This window comes from Psammomys obesus, unplaced genomic scaffold (assembly GCF_907164565.1).
Source record: "Psammomys obesus unplaced genomic scaffold, mPsaObe1.curated_primary_1811, whole genome shotgun sequence".
Classification (NCBI taxonomy): Eukaryota; Metazoa; Chordata; class Mammalia; order Rodentia; family Muridae; genus Psammomys; species Psammomys obesus.
Genome location: NW_026588368.1, coordinates 1,196,522 through 1,215,170, shown reverse-complemented (window position 1 = coordinate 1,215,170; position 18,649 = coordinate 1,196,522). Strand labels below are relative to the sequence as shown.

At 57.7% G+C, this 18,649-nt stretch overlaps 1 protein-coding gene across 1 annotated transcript in view; it reads left to right on the top strand.

The window, feature by feature from the left end:
• Plxnd1 (plexin D1) overlaps positions 1 to 18,649 on the top strand; it is a 39,497-nt gene that overhangs the window by 12,549 nt on the left and 8,299 nt on the right. The window contains exons 2-22 of the mRNA XM_055604207.1: positions 1,147 to 1,323; positions 3,403 to 3,534; positions 3,736 to 3,836; positions 3,921 to 4,050; positions 4,950 to 5,127; positions 5,225 to 5,333; positions 5,668 to 5,770; positions 9,920 to 10,024; positions 12,079 to 12,168; positions 12,313 to 12,406; positions 12,787 to 12,941; positions 13,443 to 13,594; positions 14,138 to 14,237; positions 14,323 to 14,462; positions 14,705 to 14,872; positions 14,953 to 15,043; positions 15,199 to 15,456; positions 15,572 to 15,721; positions 16,223 to 16,337; positions 17,851 to 17,958; positions 18,044 to 18,156. Of these exons, the coding sequence (XP_055460182.1) occupies positions 1,147 to 1,323; positions 3,403 to 3,534; positions 3,736 to 3,836; positions 3,921 to 4,050; positions 4,950 to 5,127; positions 5,225 to 5,333; positions 5,668 to 5,770; positions 9,920 to 10,024; positions 12,079 to 12,168; positions 12,313 to 12,406; positions 12,787 to 12,941; positions 13,443 to 13,594; positions 14,138 to 14,237; positions 14,323 to 14,462; positions 14,705 to 14,872; positions 14,953 to 15,043; positions 15,199 to 15,456; positions 15,572 to 15,721; positions 16,223 to 16,337; positions 17,851 to 17,958; positions 18,044 to 18,156 (2,769 nt within the window). The remainder of the gene's footprint in view (positions 1 to 1,146; positions 1,324 to 3,402; positions 3,535 to 3,735; positions 3,837 to 3,920; positions 4,051 to 4,949; positions 5,128 to 5,224; positions 5,334 to 5,667; positions 5,771 to 9,919; positions 10,025 to 12,078; positions 12,169 to 12,312; positions 12,407 to 12,786; positions 12,942 to 13,442; positions 13,595 to 14,137; positions 14,238 to 14,322; positions 14,463 to 14,704; positions 14,873 to 14,952; positions 15,044 to 15,198; positions 15,457 to 15,571; positions 15,722 to 16,222; positions 16,338 to 17,850; positions 17,959 to 18,043; positions 18,157 to 18,649) is intronic.

Here is an 18,649-nt window from a genome sequence, read left to right as displayed (position 1 = left end):
ACTCACCGAGCAGCCATGCTGGCTGGTCAGTAGTTCGCAGGGAACCCACCCGTCTGCCCCTGCAGCTTTCGGATTGCACATGTGCAACTCTGTTACCTGGCTTTTTTTTCACTCCGGTTCTGGGATCAAATTCGGGTTCTCATGCCTGTGTGGCAAGTACCTTACCATGAGCCATTCTGCAGCCCTCACATCCTGTCCTGCTCTAGGATTAGCAGCAGTCATAGCCGGGACCTGCTGGTATCTGCCGCCTCTGTCCCAGCACCAGCTGAAGACCTTGCCCTCTGCGAGCTCAGTCCACCACTGATAACTGTCTCAACGTCCCCCACAAGGGGGATATGTACACATGCCCATTTCATAGCTGAGTAAACGGAGGCTCAGAAAAGCTAAGTGACATGCCCAGGTCACCCGTAGCCGCCCTCCAGGACACCATTTGCCCGTGGGTTTTAGCCCAGGACAGCTCAGCCTCACCCTGTACCTGGGTACGGGGCTTGTCCCCACTCCCCGAAATTGTCCCAAGAAACTAGGGGGATGGGAACAGATGCCAGAAGTGTGGGAGAACTCGGTGGAGGTGGGAGGGATGCCTGTTGGTTATCAATAGGTAAGCCAAGGCAAGGATGGCCTTGTGCTGCCCGGGCTCTTCTGGCCCGTGTGCTGGGGCCGGCTAGGAGGAATGATGTGGCCGGTATGTGGCTGTCACCCAGCCACAACCTCCGGCATCTTTTAATTCAGAATTACGATTTTGCTGTATTGTTCAGCCCGGTCTAAAATTCCCAGTGTGAGGGGACCCTCCTGCCTCAGCTTCCCTAGTGTCTGGGACTGCAAGTATGTACCCCAGTACTGTACCTCTCGTCTCTTCAAAGCCAAACTGACCAGTGTCTTGGCCAGCCTGTCTTGCCTTCCTCCCTCCCTCACAACCAGTCCAATCCCCACACACCTTTGAACACCATCCATCTCCTAGGAGCAACTGTGTCTCCCAAGGTCAAGGCTAGGCCTGGGTAGCACCTGGGGATCTATTAAGCTGGGCCTCCACTTGAACCTTGCCACCTTGCCTCAAGCAGGGTCTGTGCGCTGAGATCCAGCTACTCGGGCAAGCAGGGAGCCAGAGAAGGTTCCAGAGCTGAGGTCTCTTCTGCCTTGTCTCCACAGCTGCAGCCGGAGCAGCTGGATTGCGGAGCCGCTCACCTGCAGCACCCGCTGTCCATCCTGCAGCCACTGAGGGCATCGCCTGTGTTCCGAGCTCCGGGCCTCACAGCGGTGGCCGTGGCCAGTGCCAACAACTACACCGCGGTCTTCCTGGGCACTGCCACAGGGAGGCTCCTCAAGGTAAGCCTGTGCTATGGGAGTTCCCCAGGAGTGAGCCACAGAAGGGCCAATGTCATGCTGTTTTCTTCCCTCCATGGCTCCACATGACCTGTCTCGGAGGGGAGGGTCTGGCCTGAGAGCTGTCTGAATCTGCTGTCAGCATCTCCTGGCCTGGGGTCCATTGCCCTTTTCTCTGTGTAGCCTTGGCTGGCCTAGGAACTCACAGAGGCCTGCCTCTCTGAGCGGCCACCGTGCCTGGCTCGCCCAGTGGCTTCTTGACCTCTGCAATGCATGTCCTCTCTCTGGGCCTCAGTTTCCCCACTGTCTAGACTTCAATGAAGGAGTTCACAGCCCTGCTGGCCACCACCTCAGGAGTCCACAGTTTCTGAATTAACCATGCCGTCCACCACCCTGCAGGTTCCGGACCTAACAGAGGGCAAGAAGTCACTTTTCTTACCTCAGGGCAGACTGAGCACGGGACCACCCCTGCCTGCTGCCTCTCCACCTCTCTGGAGAGTCAGCCTCCGAGCCAGGCCTAGTCTAATTGATTCAGAGCCCATAATCTAATTCCCTTTGGCAGCCGCCTGGGTGGGATGGAGGTGAGGCTCAAGCCACTCAGGCCTGGCATAGAAGCACCAGTGGTAGGCAGTGAGGACCCAGGACATGTTGCTCAGCTTCAGTTGGGTGAAGGGAGTGGGCACCAGGGCTCAGCTTTGTGGTCAGGTGAGCAGCTTCTGCCTTCGACTGCTGCTTCATGCCGTGTGACCTGAGGACATAGCCTGTCTCCTCTGGACTCGAGGCTGTCTGGCTGTTGAGGAGAAATGAGGCAGAGCAGGACTGTGGTCAGAGCCCTCTCCATCTTCTGCCCACAAAGCTGCAATCATTAGACACCTGCTGTTTCCCCAGAACCTCAAAGGGTACGTCACAGGCACCGTGACCTTCAGCTTGGCTCTCACACCAAGCTAAGGAGACTTCATGGAAGTCTTTCAAGAGAGGTGACTAACCCCGGAGTGATTGCATAGCTAGAGATGGGGTCGTTGCTTTCCATTTTCAATTGGTTTATCTGTGCCATGCTTGGGACGAAACCCAGGGCCCCAATGATGGAGCTGCATCAGGCAGCCCCCTGTTGGCCCCAGTCGGCACAGGTGCCTCTCCTGCCAGCAGACCCTGTTTGGAGCCTCTATCTTAATCCCCAGCTGGGTCCCCAGGACTCAGTAAACATTTAGGGAGTGGAGATGAATTGGTGTCTGTTTGGTGTCTTGGGGTATGGGGTAGGGCATGGGGTGAGCCAGTATCCCAAGAGGCCTCCTGGCAACATCTTAGAGGTCAAGCCCGAGCCTGGGGGGATCCGGGGAGGGCACAGTGTTGACCTGATACACCCCAGAGCGAAAAGGATGGAGTGCTCCCAGGAACACACGTGGTGTGGCAAAGGCTAGGCGGGCTTGAGTAGAAGAGTGGGAGCAAAGTGAGAAAGAGGCAGGGGTGTGGCCGCGTGGATCCTCAAGGCATCGAATGTCAAGGCTAGTTTTTTTTTTTCCTGCAGGGAATCTCCACAGGCTCTAGAAACCCAGAGGAGAGGTTAGTGGGTGGGCGGCCCCAGAGGTGTCCAGACCACCAGCCTTTACCCTCAGATCAGCAACTTGGGGCCTCGAGCACCCAGCCTGCTGGGGACACACAGCGGAGCTGTGCCAGTCCACAGGGGCCGTGCAGGACTCTGCTTGTCTTTGCCACTCAGCCCCGCAGAACAGGTGGCCGTCCTGACTCTTACTCACTAGGGAAACTGAGGCTCAGGGAGGGAGAACAACTCCTACGGATTGTACATGAGAGCAACTAATGTCAGAAACGGAGTTCAAGCCTTGCTGTTGGCCACGACAACCAGCAGCCTCCCAGAGAGTGTTTTGGAAACTATGGCCTACGCCTATATCGGGGGGGGGGGGGGGGGGGGGGAGTGTCAGAGCCAAGCAGGGAGGGGGTCCCTGGTGGAGACGCTGCAGGGTCAGCATGAGAATGAGAGTGTGAAACTAAGAGAATAGGTGCGGGCCATCTGAGCAGGAGGGGAGAGGAGGCCTTGGGGCAGCCTGACCGTCTTCCCTCCCACAGATCAGCCTGAACGAGAGCATGCAGGTAGTGAGCAGGCGGGTGCTGACGGTGGCCTACGGGGAGCCTGTGCACCATGTCATGCAGTTTGACCCCACGGACCCCGGTTACCTGTACCTGATGACGTCTCACCAGGTGAGGCCGACTGTAGCCAGCCAGTTTCCCTCCGATCGGGGGCACCTCCCTTTCCATCTCCACCTCTGCCCACTCATGTCTGGGGCTCCAGGCTTCAAGGAGGCCATGTTTCTCCCACGTGCCCGCCTCCGACCTTAGGCTACCTTAGCCTCACGAGAGAGGGGTGGCTGGGTTGCTCAGCTGGGTCCCCTCTGCCCGCAGATGGCCCGAGTCAAGGTTGCGGCGTGTGAGATGCATTCCAGCTGCTCGGACTGCGTGGGCGCAGCCGACGCCTACTGTGGCTGGTGCACTCTGGAGACCCGGTGAGGGCCCTGAAGTGATGGCGGGGCAGGGAGGGCCACGGGGCAGCGGCCCCGGCCTCGGACCTGACCCCACGGTGCCTGTAGGTGTACACTCCAGCAGGACTGCGCCAACTCCAGCCAGCCCCATTTCTGGACCAGTGCCAGCGAGGGCCCGGGCCGCTGCCCCGCCATGACCGTCCTGCCCTCTGAGATTGATGTGCGCCGGGACTACACGGTGAGGAGAGCCACAGCAGCACAAAGCCTGAAGGCACATAGAAGGGACAGGGACAGCCAGAGTTCAGGGAGCCCGAAGCCAGCGCCAGGCACCACCTCCCTGGCTGGGCCACCTCTTCAGGGCCCTGCCATGGACTCTTGGAGGACCTAGTCACAGTGAGGACTGTGCACCCTGGGTGACATGGCAGTGCAAAGGGTCACTGCTGGCATTTAAACTGCAGATCTGGAATGTGCTGAGTGGGGACGCACATGGATGGGAGAGTAAGCCCCCCCCAGGGGGGTTGCCAGCAGCCATCAACTATTCCTGAAATGGGCAGATGGGTGGTGGCTAGGGCCAGGAAAGCCATGCCTGTGGCATGGTGGGTGGCCCAGCAGCCTGCGTCCCTCCCAGCTCCCTCTTCACTGACTCCTGTGAGGAGAGGTCCCTCCTGTGTCACCCTGAGGGTGCAGACCAGCGTTGGCCTGGGAGAGGGGGTGGACTGAGGATGAGGAATAGCCTGATGGGAAACTACAATCCGGAGGCCCCAAGGTGGGAGTGTGAGGTCCAAGTGTCTGGGAGCAGGGAGTGGGGTCAGAGCAGCCATGTGCTGCAGAAACCTTCTGTTCTTGAGACAGTCTCGCACCATAGCCCACTGTGGCCTTGAGCTTGTGACAGTCCTGTCTCAGCTTCCCAAGTGCTGGGGTCGCAGGCTGTGTCAGAACACCTGGTAACAGAGCCCTTATGACCACCTGAGGAGCCTCAAATGGGAAAACCAAAGCCCCAGGGTTGCTTATGTGGAGAGAGCCTTGAATCCCCTCAAGGCAGCCCCTTTTCTGGACAAGATCAGACAGATGCTCCTTCTCAATGGGACCTGTGAGGAGCGTGGCCTGGGCCTCACCTGAGGCCATCTCTTCTCCCAGGGTATGATCTTGCAGATCTCAGGCAGCCTGCCCAGCCTCAGCGGTATGGAGATGGCTTGCGACTACGGAAATGGCGTTCGAACGGTGGCCCGGGTACCCGGCCCTGCCTACGATCATCAGATTGCCTATTGTAACCTCCTGCCCAGAGCCCAGTTTCCATCCTTTCCTGCTGGCCAGGGTGAGTGCCCGGCTGTGATGCCAGCCCAAGGGCGGGACCCTGACACGCCAGCATCCGATGTGGATTGAAGACTTCTGTGTCCCTGCTCACTTTCCAGACCACGTGACGGTTGAGATGTCTGTAAGGGTCAAAGGACACAACATTGTCTCAGCCAATTTCACCATCTATGACTGCAGCCGAATTGGACAAGTTTACCCCCATACAGCGTGAGTGGGCAGTGGGAGGAGGGACAGGCCCAGGCTTGGAGGAAAGCCACAGGCTCTGGTACATACAACAGACAGGGCACCGCTTCCTTCCCTTGCCCATAGCAAGCCTTGACCAGCCAGGCCCTGAGAGCTGACACTAGATGGCTAGAGACAGAGGGAATCGAAGACTCCCGCCCCCCCCCCCCCGTTCTTCCTTGTGTACCTCTCATAGAAGGGAAACTCACTGCATAACAAGATGGCCTACCTCTCCCCTTTCTATAAGGTGCTGGCGTCAGTCTTCAGAGGTGAGCTGAGGGTGGGCAGCAGGAATCTGAGGGGCTCCCTTGTCTTCCAGCTGTACCAGCTGCCTGTCAACCCAGTGGCCTTGCTTCTGGTGCACCCAGCAGCACTCGTGTGTCTCCAACCGGTCTCAGTGCGAGGGCTTACCAAACCCCACGGTAAGCCTTGTCTCGGGCGCGCCCACCCGTGTGCCCATGGCTTTAGTACCCACTTCTCTTGTTTCTCAAGTTACCCCGGAGAGAGCTTTTCTTTGTCATGGCATTGTCTTTGGCATTGTGCTAACAGCTGGGAGTGGGGGGGTGGGGGGGGACACAGGCGTCACAGCATGTTTAGCCAATCCCCCCTGGCTGGACAAGCTGGTCGTTTGTTTCTTCCCCTGCCTTTGAATCTTGCTGGGTTAGTCCAGGAAGGCCGATTCTTAGAGGCAACACTTCAGGTTGCTGTGTGGCTTTCTGGAAAGCCAGAGCCAGGCTGAAGCTCTGCTCAGTGTGCCAGCTGCTTCCACCCACAGCTGCGTCATCCCTGGTCTTCAGTTTCTCAGACACCTGAGGCCTCTGTCCCCGTGCCTTTGAGAGGAGGTGACTTGTTCAGGGCCACCTACCCGGGAGGCAGTAGGCTTGGGCCTTGAACCCAAATACCCCTTGCCTTTCCTTAAAATCCAGAATTGGGTGCTAAGGCCCCTGCCTCAGTTCCCCGGGAGTGCCACCTTTGTCCTGGAAGGCTCCTCCCCCTCTCAAGGATCACACATGAAATTCCCAGAGCTAGGCGGGTGAATAGCAGCACCCTGAGCGCAGGCATGCCCCTGTGCTCCTGTCAGGGCTCTTTTGGCCCCGGGAGTGACCTGTGACCATTGTAATGGAAGCACTGGGTGTCAGGATATAGTCTAGGCCCATCATCCTTGTGGCTCTGGGATTGGGGGCGTTTGGGTAGTGGCATACAGCCCTAAGCTGCATACCAAGCAGGGACTTGGTGACTTCTGGAGACCAGAAGTGTCCATGGCATCTGCCTTCTACCTACCAACCCTTAAGGACCAGGGGCCATCCGCACTCACTGAGTGCTTGTTGTATACTTGAGTCTGCTGAGCACTGGGGAAAAGCCAATTAGATATAGTTCCGTCTTTCCCATCACAGGCCAGAAGCTTGACTTGTGGCTGTGGGATCTCAGGCAAGCTACTGATCCTGTCTGCATCCTTCTCCCTCTGTAAAGTGAGGCCTACCCCAAGAACTAGAGTAGAGATGTGGAATTACTCCAGGAAACACCAACTCTACATGTGGCACATAGATGATTTTAGAAGCTGGTGGCTACTGTGCAGGGGCAGGGGTGACCAGGAAAGACATCTCCTAAGAGGACTTTTGTGTGGGGTCTTGACATCTGCATAGGAGCTCACCAGCCGAGAGGTGTTTCCGACACTGTCAGTCAGCCTGCTCTCCCCAGGTTCTGCAGCTCTCCCCCAGGGCAGGAGTGGGCTGGCCCCGGAGGGGCTGTCGTAGATTATTAACTGTAATCTGGCAGGAGAAGAGGCAGCAGCTTCACCAAGGCCCGTGCAAGGCTCTGAACCAGTGCTCCACTTGGCATTTAATTAAGTGCCAGTTAGCTGTGGAGGCGCCAGGCCTCCCGGGCAGACGGCATGCAGAGGGTCTGCGTGTCCTCTGGGACCCCTGGCTCCTGGAGGGGAGGCGCTGAAGGTTGTGTTTGCAGCCGTGTGTGTGTGTGTGTGTGTGTGTGTGTGTGTGTGTGTGTGTGTGTCCGTGTCCCAGCAGCTCCCACAGGGAGGTTAGGGCTACCTCTGGACTTGGGGGTGGGATGAGGCAGTCAGGTGCCAGGTGTTGGGGCCCTCTGTTGCCTCTCGGAGGGCGGTACTCCTAGGTACATCACTCCAGTGTGATGTCAAGCTTTGGAAGCAGGATGGGAAGTGGTAGCTGCATGAGAGCCTGTCTTGTTCCAGACCACAGGGCAGCACAGTGCTGGAGCCAGTGGCGGAGTGATTTGATGGGTATTGACAGCTATCGTGGACTGTGGGCTGAGCCACAGCGAGTAGCAGCAGGCCAGGGGGACCAGGCCACTGGCACCATTGGGACTTGCTGGGCTGGGATACCGGGACTTGAGCTCTTGAGCTTGGAGACACTGTAGGAATTCTGGGCACGCCTGCAGCTGTATTTCCCCAATGGCAGGTTTGGGATCCTGGCCACTTCCCTTTGCTCCCTGGCAGTTCCAGCTAGGCGAGGAGAGGCTCTGAGCCGACCTTTGTGGACTAGAGCAGGTCTACACACACCTGCGTGATGGTAGCTCCTGACCTCTCCCTCTCTCCTGCCCACTCCTTCCTGCCCTATGTACAGCCATCTGTGGATCCCCCAACAGTGGATAGGGCTTCCCAAGCCTACAGGTCAGGTCAGCAAATGGAAAAAGCCAGCTGAGGCCTAGAAGCCATTTGACGGCCTGGGTGGAAGCAGGAAAGGGGGCCCATAAAGGAGAAGCCCAGACTGGCTTCTGGTCCTTGGAGTTAATCCGCCAATGCTAGTGAGCAGTCACCTTCGGGCATCACTGGATCCAGGAGCTGAGTGGTGGCTTCGGGGGCCTCCCAACCCTCTGGGAGATGCCATGCTCAGACAGGCTCTTTACTCCTGTTGAAGAGTAGATGAAGCCAAGGTGCTTTCAGCAGCTAGGCCGGCTGGGGACCTCTCCCACCCAGTCTAGGAAGCTGGACAATGTCCTCCGTGATTCCACAGGAGCTGTAGTGTTGAGACTGTCTGGTTACAGGACCCAGATCTACTTTCGAGATGGTTCACTTAGGCCAGGGTGGGCTTAAGGATCCAGGCCAATCTCCTCATCATGGGTCTGTGGAGGGCTGGCCTCAAAGGCCAGGCCAGCCTCGGAGGCAGATGGCTGGGGCTGGGAGGCCACAGGGAGACCTGGGACAATGTTGGTAGGAGTGTGGGGTTTTGGAGGGAGCTCAGGACTCATCCTAGCCACACACACAGTGACTCTACATGCCCTGGGGATCTGGGTTACAAGGTCAGCGGGAGCAGGTGACTTGGAGGTGACCCTGTGTGTTCACTTGTAAGGCCTCCAGAGTCCTGCCTGGGGCCAGCCGCTTTGCTCATCCGTGACTCAGTTTCTCTGTCTTTAAAATAAGAATAGGGCTCTCAGGCTAGAAGGGTCCTGGTGCATGGTGGGGTTACTCAAGCATAGTGCCCTGCTACCATTGTTCTTGCTGTTTATTCCCCCTTGGTTTTGTTTTTGTTTTTGAGACACTGTTTCTCTGGGTAGCCCTGGCTGGCCTGGACTCGCTTTGTAGACGAGGCTGGCCTCGCGCTCACAGCGATCTGCCTGCCTCTGGCTCCCCGAGTGCTGGGATTAAAGGCGTGTGCCACCACTGCCCAGCTTTTCCTCATTTTTTACTAGTAGTCTTGGCAGCCTCTCAGGGTCTGGCTTGGTTGGGGTCCCCCCAAAGGGGAATGTGATCAGGAACTCATAGTAATGTGAAATGTCCCGTGACCTGTAACCTCGGCACGGGAGAGGCTAAAGCAGGAAAAGACAAATTTGAGGCCAGCTTGGGCCGTGTGGCAAACACATGGCGGGTGGAAGCCGGAGTTGCTGATGGGAGTGGCGGCCTACACATGTGACCCCTGTACTTGAGGCCAGCCTGTGTGAGCCACACAGTGAGACCTTGTCTACAAAGAGAGACCCGGGTTGGGGGGAAAGGAAGAATGGCTGTGGGGGAAGAACAGAGGAAAACTGGGATGCCAAGAGAAAGGGTCCTTGTCCCAGAGGGTGATCTCTTGTACACACAGGTGTTTAATCCTTGCCCAGCCACGCATGACCAGGAGGTCCCTGGGTACGTGGCTGGCCGTGGGCCCTGTGACTTCTGGCCCCCGTAGGTCAGCACAGATACGGTCCCAGTATCCTGCTGAAGGATGTATAGGGCAGAGCCACAGCCTTCACCTTCTCTGCCCCTCCCCTGCCTAGTTTCTTCTGTACAGTGGGGTATGGTTTCTGAGAGCTGCAGGGACAATTTCTAGCCCAAGCCTGGCTCAGTGTTCTAGGCTTGAAGGTCAGGTCCCAAAGACCCCAGCCACCGAGAGCTCACTACCTCCAACCCCAATCCCCAGGCACGCTAGGCCTGAGGAGCACATCAAAGAGGCAGGCCACACCTAGGTGGAACATTGTGCTTCTGCCTCTGTTTTCTCGTCTAGAAAGATGGGGTGGAGGCGCTGTTCTGGAGGCTGCTGGCCTCCTGGGGAGGCGGGGATGGGGGTGGGGGCTCTGAAGCATCCCATTGACCCCCTCCTCCTGTGTTTGGTCTGCAGAGCCCTCAGGACTGCCCCCAGATCCTGCCCTCGCCCCTGCTGCCCGTGCCCACGGGCGGCTCCCAGGACATCCTGGTGCCCCTGACTAGCGCCACTTTCTTCCATGTAAGTAGAGGCTGAGCAGGTTCGATGTGGGCCTCAGACCGTCCCGGCATCCATAAGTGGTGGCCCAGCTTTTCTCTTTGAGCCCCGCTCCAGCTGTATAAGACTTGGAGCGGGAAGACAGGGCTGATGGGGGACAGCAGGCAGCGAGCAGCTGCCAAGGGAACCCTGGCCCAGGCCCCAGTACTCCTGCCCTGGAGGCTCCCTGACATCGTGGCTCAGCCCCCTGCCTGGCACCACAGTCCATGGGTAGATGAGGTCCATGTGGGATCTGCCTGCCCTGCCCAGGCTGAGCAAGACCCTGGGTGCTCCAAGCTCTGGCCCAGTTCAAGGCTCCTGTGTCTTTTTCCAGGGATGGCCAGAAGAGGCCATGCCCCTAATTCCCATGGTCCAGAGGGGACTCTGAGGGAAGAAGTGGTACTTGGGGAGGGGAAGTGGCCATCGCTGCCTCCCCATGGGAGGAGGGTGGCGGGAGGGGGTGTTGATGAGTTTTGGAAGGATGCCAGCCTTGCCTAATTCCTGGGACTTGCCATCTGTCACTGCCACGCGGGAGTTGAGGCCCGTGACGGTTGTCACACGTGGGGGCCACATGCCAGGCATCTGGGCTGTGTCAGGGAGCCTCTTACAGGGTAGGAGCCCTTGAGTGCCAGAGTGGAGCTGCCCTCCCCCAAGTGGCCTGCCCTGCCAGGGCCTGGTGGGTCACAGGAGCAGGGTGGGGAGGCTCTAGCTCCAACCCAGCTGATTCTCTCCAGCTGTGTGGTACTTTTGGTGCATTCCCTGCCTATAACAGCCACAGGATTCCCCGCCCCTGCCCCTGCCCACCAGCCTCACCCTGACCATGCTTCTAGATCACCAGGGGTCAGGGCAAGGGCCTGGACACTGGGAAGCCTTGCTACAGGCTACTCTGCCGTGTCCTTGGGCAGGGAACTTGTCCTTGGGCACACTGGGAACAGAACCAGCATTTGGCCCCGTCAGCATCCTCTTTCCTGTGGTAGCTTCCGGCCAGGACCCCAGGAAGAAGAAATTGACCTGCTTTCTTCTCCGGGTGTCACATCTACCAGCAGGGACGTAAACAGGAAGCACTGGCACACGGCTGCTGGGGGCTTGGTCTGACACATGACAGCCAGGGTTATCACTCAACAAATATTACTGCTGACAGAGCAGGATGGGACTGAGGAGTTAGGCCCCGCTTCATGTGCTGACATTTATAGAGTACCTCCTGTATGCCATCCATAGAGAGCACACGGTAAACACCTGTATACGTAAGCCACTAAAACACAGGATCTTTGCTTTGCCTGGCCTACCTTTTCACATAGTATAGTTAAGAAAATCAAGGGCTTAGAGAGACAGAGCTACCCGCATGAAGCCGCACAGTGAACAAGTAAAGGTGGGATTTAAAGCTAGGCCTGTGTGAGGTTGAACCCAAGCTTCCCGCCAACTTCTGCTGGTCTTAGGGGCATACAAGGGCCCTAAAGTCCACTAGGAACTTCACTAGTGGGTGAGGAGACAAATGGAAACAGCCCTGATCCGGGAAACGGGATACTTGGCCAGCAGGGCAGGGCAGACTTTGGGAGTAGGACAGGTCCCCCGGTGGGTAATACTTACTGCTGAGGGCAGGATTGAGTGTGGGGCGTCCTGATCCAAGAGGGGCTTGGGGATCCAGAGGCTCTGCTGCAGAACTTAGACACCGTAGTGATTCTCATTGGTGGTTAAAAGGAAACCAGCCCAGGCAGAGCCCTGGCACACGCCACATGGAGGTTGACGAGATATCTAGAGTTTAGCTCTGTAGGGAGGAGACCAGGGACTCAGTCCATGGATCAAGCAAAGTCTGCTGGAGCTGGGGCGTCAGGAACTGGTTTAGGCCACTGAGGGTGGTGGGGAGGCTGTCAGAGTCCTGGGCCAGGGTCCTCAGCGTCTGTGTAGTCCCTCACAGGATGGCTAAGAAGGAGATTCTGGGGGTAGAAGCCTGGTGGCGTCCCTAGCCCACCTGTCAGGATGCTATCCAGATGGAGGGATGGGGGATGGGTGCTGGCAACGCTCCTCTGCCCTGTCTGCAGGGTACCTCCCTCGAGTGCAGCTTCGGGCTGGAAGAGAGCTTCGAAGCTGTGTGGGTGAACGACTCCCTGATACGCTGCAACCAAGTGGTGGTGAGTGGCGGGACCCCAGCGGGTCACAGGAGAGGCCCAGTTGTCCTGCTTTCCTCCTCACCCTGCCTGCCTCTGTGTTTTGGTGCCCCCTCCCCTCATCCATCTTGGTGACACCCTCACCCCTCACGCTTCCTCATCTTGCAGCTGCACACAGCCCAGAAGAGCCAGACGTTTCCACTGAGCCTGAAGCTGAAGGGGCCGCCAGACCGTTTCCTGGACAGCCCTAACCCGATGACAGGTGCGTGTCCCGCCTGTCCCGAGTGGCCAGTGGGAGGGGCCCAGCCACGGCAGCTCACTGGCAGCCACAAATGTCATGCCCCATAGGTGCCCAGCACTCACTGAGACACTCGGGCCAGCCGCTGTGCTGTGGCCAGCCCCACACCAGTGGCTCTATAACCTCCAGGACCCTACTTCCCTCCACGAGCCCTGTTGTCCCTGTGTTGTGAGGGCACAAGCCTTTACTGCAAGATTGACCAGGACTCAGTGAGCCAATCCCTCTCGTCTGTAAGATGGGGGAGTCAGTAGTTCCTCCACACAGGGTCCCCTTGAGGAGAAGGAGTGTTGATGAGCCCGGGAGTTGGCCCACCTCAGGCTGACCGTGCTGTCCTGTGTCCACAGTTGTTGTCTACAATTGTGCTATGGGCAGCCCTGACTGTTCCCAGTGCCTGGGCCGTGAGGACCTGGGTCACCTTTGTGTTTGGAATGATGGCTGTCGGCTGAGAGGGCCCCTACAGCCACTCCCTGGCGCCTGCCCCGCTCCTGAGATCCGATCGGTAAGCACACGCCACGCTGGGCACTGCCTGCACGCATGGCACGCCACTCAAAGGTTGCCCCTGTGGCTGATGCCTTGATGGGGTACAGACCCTGGGAGGGGGAAGGCAGAGGAAGCTGGGACTTGGATCCATTGATTTTTCACAGGAAAGCTCCTTCCTGGGGACAGTTTAGGGTTCAAGGAACTCAACATCCTGATTTAGTTTAAAATAATAGTAATAATAATAATAATAGTAATAATACCAAAAAACTCAGGGAAGGATTCTGACTGGCTTAGCCTGAGCCACATGCCCAATCCTAGGCCAATCAGCTTCTGGCTTAGATGTTGAATTCTGTAGTCAAGCTTGGCCACCAGGAGCCACATGGCGTCTTCAGGCTCCCATGGGACCCTTGTGGCCCTGCCACCAGTCGCCCACGGCCTCTGAACACTCTGCCCCCACCTCCTGTGGGCACTGTGGCAGTGAGAGGGATACCCAGGCCTCAGACGCTCCTCGCCCCGGCAGATTGAGCCCCTGAGCGGCCCCTTGGATGGCGGGACCTTGCTGACCATCCGCGGCAGGAACCTAGGCCGCCGGCTCAGTGACGTGGCCCACGGCGTGTGGATTGGCGGTGTGGCCTGTGAACCCCTGGCTGAGAGATACACAGTGTCAGAGGAGTGAGTGTCAGGCATCGCCAACCCATTCCTCCCCCTCCCCCACCACCCTGCCCAAGATGGCATATTGCCGTGACTGGGCCTCCCACTGTCTCTGCCTGGGCCGCTCCTCTATCCTGCCAGCTCTCTGCTGCCTCTTCTAGGAAGCCCTCGGGGCTCTGCCCCTGCCACATTAAGAACCACTTGCTGCTAGTAAGTGGGACTTTATTGGGGTATAAAGGTCAAGGTGCAACTCCTGGGCAATTCCCCTCCCCCCCCAGATGTCTGCAAGCAGGAAATTAGCTGGCTTCCTGTTGAAAGGCTCCGAGCCAGGCTTATAGATAAGGCCATCAGGTGGCCAGCCAGGCTAGCCGGGCAAACTGCCTGGCGATCAGAGGCCATCTGACCAACAGATCTGGGGGAAACTGTGGAGTGGCATGCCCTCCTTGCCCATCCCTCCGGCGGCCACCTGCAGAGAACATTGTTGCTTGGGCATTCTGGCCGCAGTGCGAGTGGGCAGACACAGGTAGTAGCTCACCTTCTTCCCACATGCCTGCCTGCCCCCAGGATCGTGTGTGCCACAGGGGCCGCGCCAGGGGCCTTCTCAGACGTGGTAACTGTGAACGCCTCCAAGGAGGGCATGTCTCGAGAGCACTTCTCCTATGTGGTAAGCAGGCCGCCACCGCCACCCACCCTCCATCTCCTCCTCCACGAGCCTGCGGCCACAGCCTAACTCCGCTCCTCCTCCCCAGCTGCCCGTGGTCCACTCCCTGGAGCCTTCCATGGGTCCAAAGGCAGGGGGCACAAGGATCACCATTCACGGCAGTGACCTCCACGTGGGCTCTCTGCTCCAGGTCCTGGTGAATGACACGGACCCCTGTACCGAGCTCACGTAAGCCGTGCCCACAGCCTGGCAGCTGTGGGGTGGGTGTCGCCCCATAGGTCTCAGCTGAGCGTACCTCGCTCTGTCCCTTCTTGGTTTGGGGTGGATCCGGGAAGGAAGGAGAAGGGAGATGTCTGAGTCAGTGTGTGGCAGCAGGAGGGAGAATCTGTACAGACTCAGGGAAGACGAGGCTGGGCCACCTGCAGTGGGGGAGCAAGCACCGGCAAGGGCCATTGCTCGTGTCTCCGCAGGCGCACGGCCACCAGCATCACCTGCACTGTGCCTGGAGGTGCCCTGCCCGCTCCAGTGCCCGTGTGTGTGCGCTTCGAGGGCCGGGGCTGCGTGCATGGAAACCTCAGCTTCTGGTACATGCGGAACCCGGTCATCACCGCCATCCGCCCAGGCCGCAGCCCCGTCAGGTGAGGTCAGGAGCCACCGTGCCCACTGCGTCTCAGGGTCCAGGCCGCAGGGCGCCTGACAGGTCTTGCTGTTCCCTCAGCGGCGGCAGGACCATCACCGTGGCTGGCGAGCGTTTCCACATGGTCCAGAACGTCTCCATGGCTGTTCACCACATTGGCCGGGAGCCCACGGTAAGCGAGCAGGGAAGATGGGGGGGAGGGGCCTTGAGGCCAGGGCCCCAACTATATCTATTTCTCTCGGCCTCAACATCTCTGTCTCTCTTCTTTTTCACTGTCGCTCTTCAATCCTCCACTCCCAATGGGTTCGTGCTGCTCCGACCTTACAGTTCTGCAAGGTTCTCAACTCCACGCTCATCACCTGCCCGTCTCCTGGAGCCCTGAGCAATGCTTCAGCACCCGTGGACTTCTTTATCAATGGCCGAGCATACGCCGACGAGGCGGCGGAGGAGCTGCTGGACCCTGCAGAGGCACAGCGGGGCAGCCGGTTCCGCATGGACTACCTCCCAAACCCACAGTTCTCCACCGCCAAGAGGGAGAAGTGGATCAAGCATCACCCTGGCGAGCCGCTCACCCTCGTCATCCATGTGAGCACCTGGCTGGGAGAATGGGGAGTGGGAGCGGGGAGGAGGGACGGGGGAGGGGGGCAGCTGACCCGGGAACTCCGCCCCTATCCCAGCATCCCTCCCTCCTCACCCACAGAAGGAGCAAGACAGCCTGGGGCTCGAGAGCCACGAGTACCACATCAAGATTGGCCAGGTGTCCTGCGACATCCAGATTGTCTCAGACAGGGTCATTCACTGCTCCGTGAATGAGTCGCTGGGCACAGCTGAAGGACAGCTGCCCATCACGGTGAGTGGGCGGGGCTTCCGGAGGTAGGCAGGTCAGGCTTCCAGGCACTGACGTCACCAAGTGTTTTCATACTTGATAACTTGGGCCAGCAAAGCAGAGCTTTAATACCCTTGGCAGATGGGGAAACTGAGGCCCAAGTCCATCGGTTAGTGCCAGAAGCAATCAGTTGGCTCCCATCTGTTTTGGCGCCCCACCTAGAGCGTGGCCTGCCAGTCATTGCTTACATATCTCCTGCTGATTCACCTCTCACCTGGTCCCAGGACAGTGGCCAGACCCCATGAGCTTCTCTGTGACCCCTCTCAGGGGTCACCATCACAGCCCTGTACCAAGTAGGCCTCTGGACCAGACTCTGGACCGCATTGATTGGGAGGTTACTGTGGTTGTCTGTTACCTGTGAGGCTCAGATCAGTCAGGTCGCTTGCCTGTGGGCACATAACCAGCTGAGGCATAACTCTAGCAAAGCCTGACTTGCCGTCCCCACCCCACCCCCGCTGTGCGCAGATCCAGGTGGGGAACTTCAACCAGACCATCGCCACACTGCAGCTGGGGGGCAGCGAGACAGCCATCGTGGTGTCCATCGTGATTTGCAGCGTCCTGTTGCTGCTCTCTGTGGTTGGTAAGTAGTCAGGAGGGTATATGGAATCCCTCTGAGAGTGGCCGTGGCTGAGGCATGGGCACCGTTAGGTACCCCGAGGTGGGACAGGTGGTGGCAGATACTGCTGGGATCTTCTGTGCTCAGGCTAAGAATGCAAGACAGAGGAATTGGGGGGCTACTGAAGAAAGACAGTCTAGGGGAGATGATCCTGTGTAAGCAATATACTCAATGTGGCAGAGAGCAAAGCACCCCTACCCTGCTGTGGGCACAGAGGTACACTTGCTTTGGGAAATGGCCTGCCAGTTCCTATCAGTTGTTAGGTGTAGATGGCTCAGTAAATCCCCACCTGGGCAACTACTCAAGAGGAAGGCAAGCATGTCCACATAAAACCTTGTATACAGAGGTTTGTAGCAATATTCCTTACGATAATCAAGAGGTCACAACAACCTGATGGCCATCAGATGGTAAGTGGGTAATTAAAATGTGGTATGTCCATACAATGGAGTTTTCAGCCATAAAAAGCAATGAAGGGCCAATACATCCCACAGCATAGATGGGCATTGAAAACACAGAAAATGAAAAAGATAAGACACGAGAAAACTACGTATTGTCCAACTGTTATTTGGAGTATCCAGAACAGGCAAAGCCATAGAGACAAAATGATTAGTGGTTATCTGGGGGAGGAAAGAAATGGAAGGCAACTGCTTTACTGAGTAAGGATCTCCTCTCAGACAGTAGAACCCTGGCCTGGAAGTGGATGGAAACGGATGGAGTATACCGTGTGTGTGTTTGGAGGCCAGAGGTGTCATCCCTCAGTGGCTGTCATCTGTTGTTTGAGGCACAATGTCCCGCTGGGACCTGGAGCTCACCGATTTCACCTAGGATTGCAGAATCCAGAGCCCCAAGGCGTCTACCTTTCTCTGCCTTCCCAGCACTCAAATTATAGGCTCGTGCCACCGTGCCCTGTTTTCTATGTGAGCCTTAGGGATCAAACCCAGGTCCTCATGTTTGCACAAGTGTGAGCTTTTTCCCAGCTCCCATGTTTTGTTTTGTTTTTGTTTTTTTTTTTTTATTTAAATTACTATGTTCAATATATTTTTTAAAAGCTAGGAGGGAAAACAGGAGGAAGATGAATGGATGTTTTGTTCCTAAAACTACGATCCAATAGAGAGGTATTTATGCCAATGGATACTACATCCCTCCCAAGAAAGGCAGGTACTATATACTATTTTGAAAAGTTTAGCTCACAAGTTACATTAGGGCAGAAGCAGCAAATTGCCCTTAATTCTTTGACCCAGAGAAAGCCCATGATGACTGCATTTTGACACGTTTCCTTTTCTAAGAGAAGCCCTGCCGGCTTCTGTGTCGTCAGGGAGGGACAGACAGCAGGACTGAGGACACCTGCTTGCCTCCTGCCTTAGTAGGTCAATGGTTAGAGCCTGTCCTTCCAGGCCCACAACCTGCTTACAGCAGGTGGCCACTGGTGCCTTCTCACGGGCCCTGGGGACCTGAGCCGCCCCTCTGCTGCCCACAGCCCTGTTCGTCTTCTGCACCAAGAGCCGGCGCGCGGAGCGCTACTGGCAGAAGACGCTGCTGCAGATGGAAGAGATGGAGTCTCAGATCCGAGAGGAGATCCGCAAAGGTGGGTGCCAGGGTTGGGTGGTGCCGCGCGCGCATGCGCACAGGGTGGGGCTCGGGACCGCTCACGGCTGCCGGCCGTCCCACAGGCTTTGCGGAGCTGCAGACAGACATGACGGATCTCACCAAGGAGCTGAACCGCAGCCAGGGCATCCCCTTCCTGGAGTACAGGCACTTTGTGACTCGAACCTTCTTCCCCAAGGTACACACATGCCTTCCAACGCGCGCTGGCCGCCACGCGGAGTTTGGATCAGGGCACTTTGGGAGCCTGCTCGCCTCTCCGTAGCCATTCTGGTTCCCTTCCTCCGCTTACTTGCTGCTTAGCTTTCTATATGGAAGGTCATTGTCATGCCCCCCCCCCCCCCGCTTCCACCGCCTCTCCCCTCACTGAGGGAGCTGAGCTGGGGGCCAAGGACTCTCCCAGGTCCCTGCCAGACTTCTCAGTCCCCACATTTCCTTTTCCTCTTGGTGGTCCAGGGTCCGTGGGTTTACTGTTCCCCGGGCACTTAACCCGCCATGTAAAGACGCTCCTGCAGCCTTTCCCAACCTCCGGACTTAGCAGCCTGCCTGTCTCAGTGTCTTGCGTGCACCTGAGCCTCATGTCCCTTGCTGTGCTACAACGTGGCCTGTGCCCCTCTAGGGAACCCTGGGTCCCCAGACACCGTGTGACCCTGCCACTCTCCTCCATGTGGGGG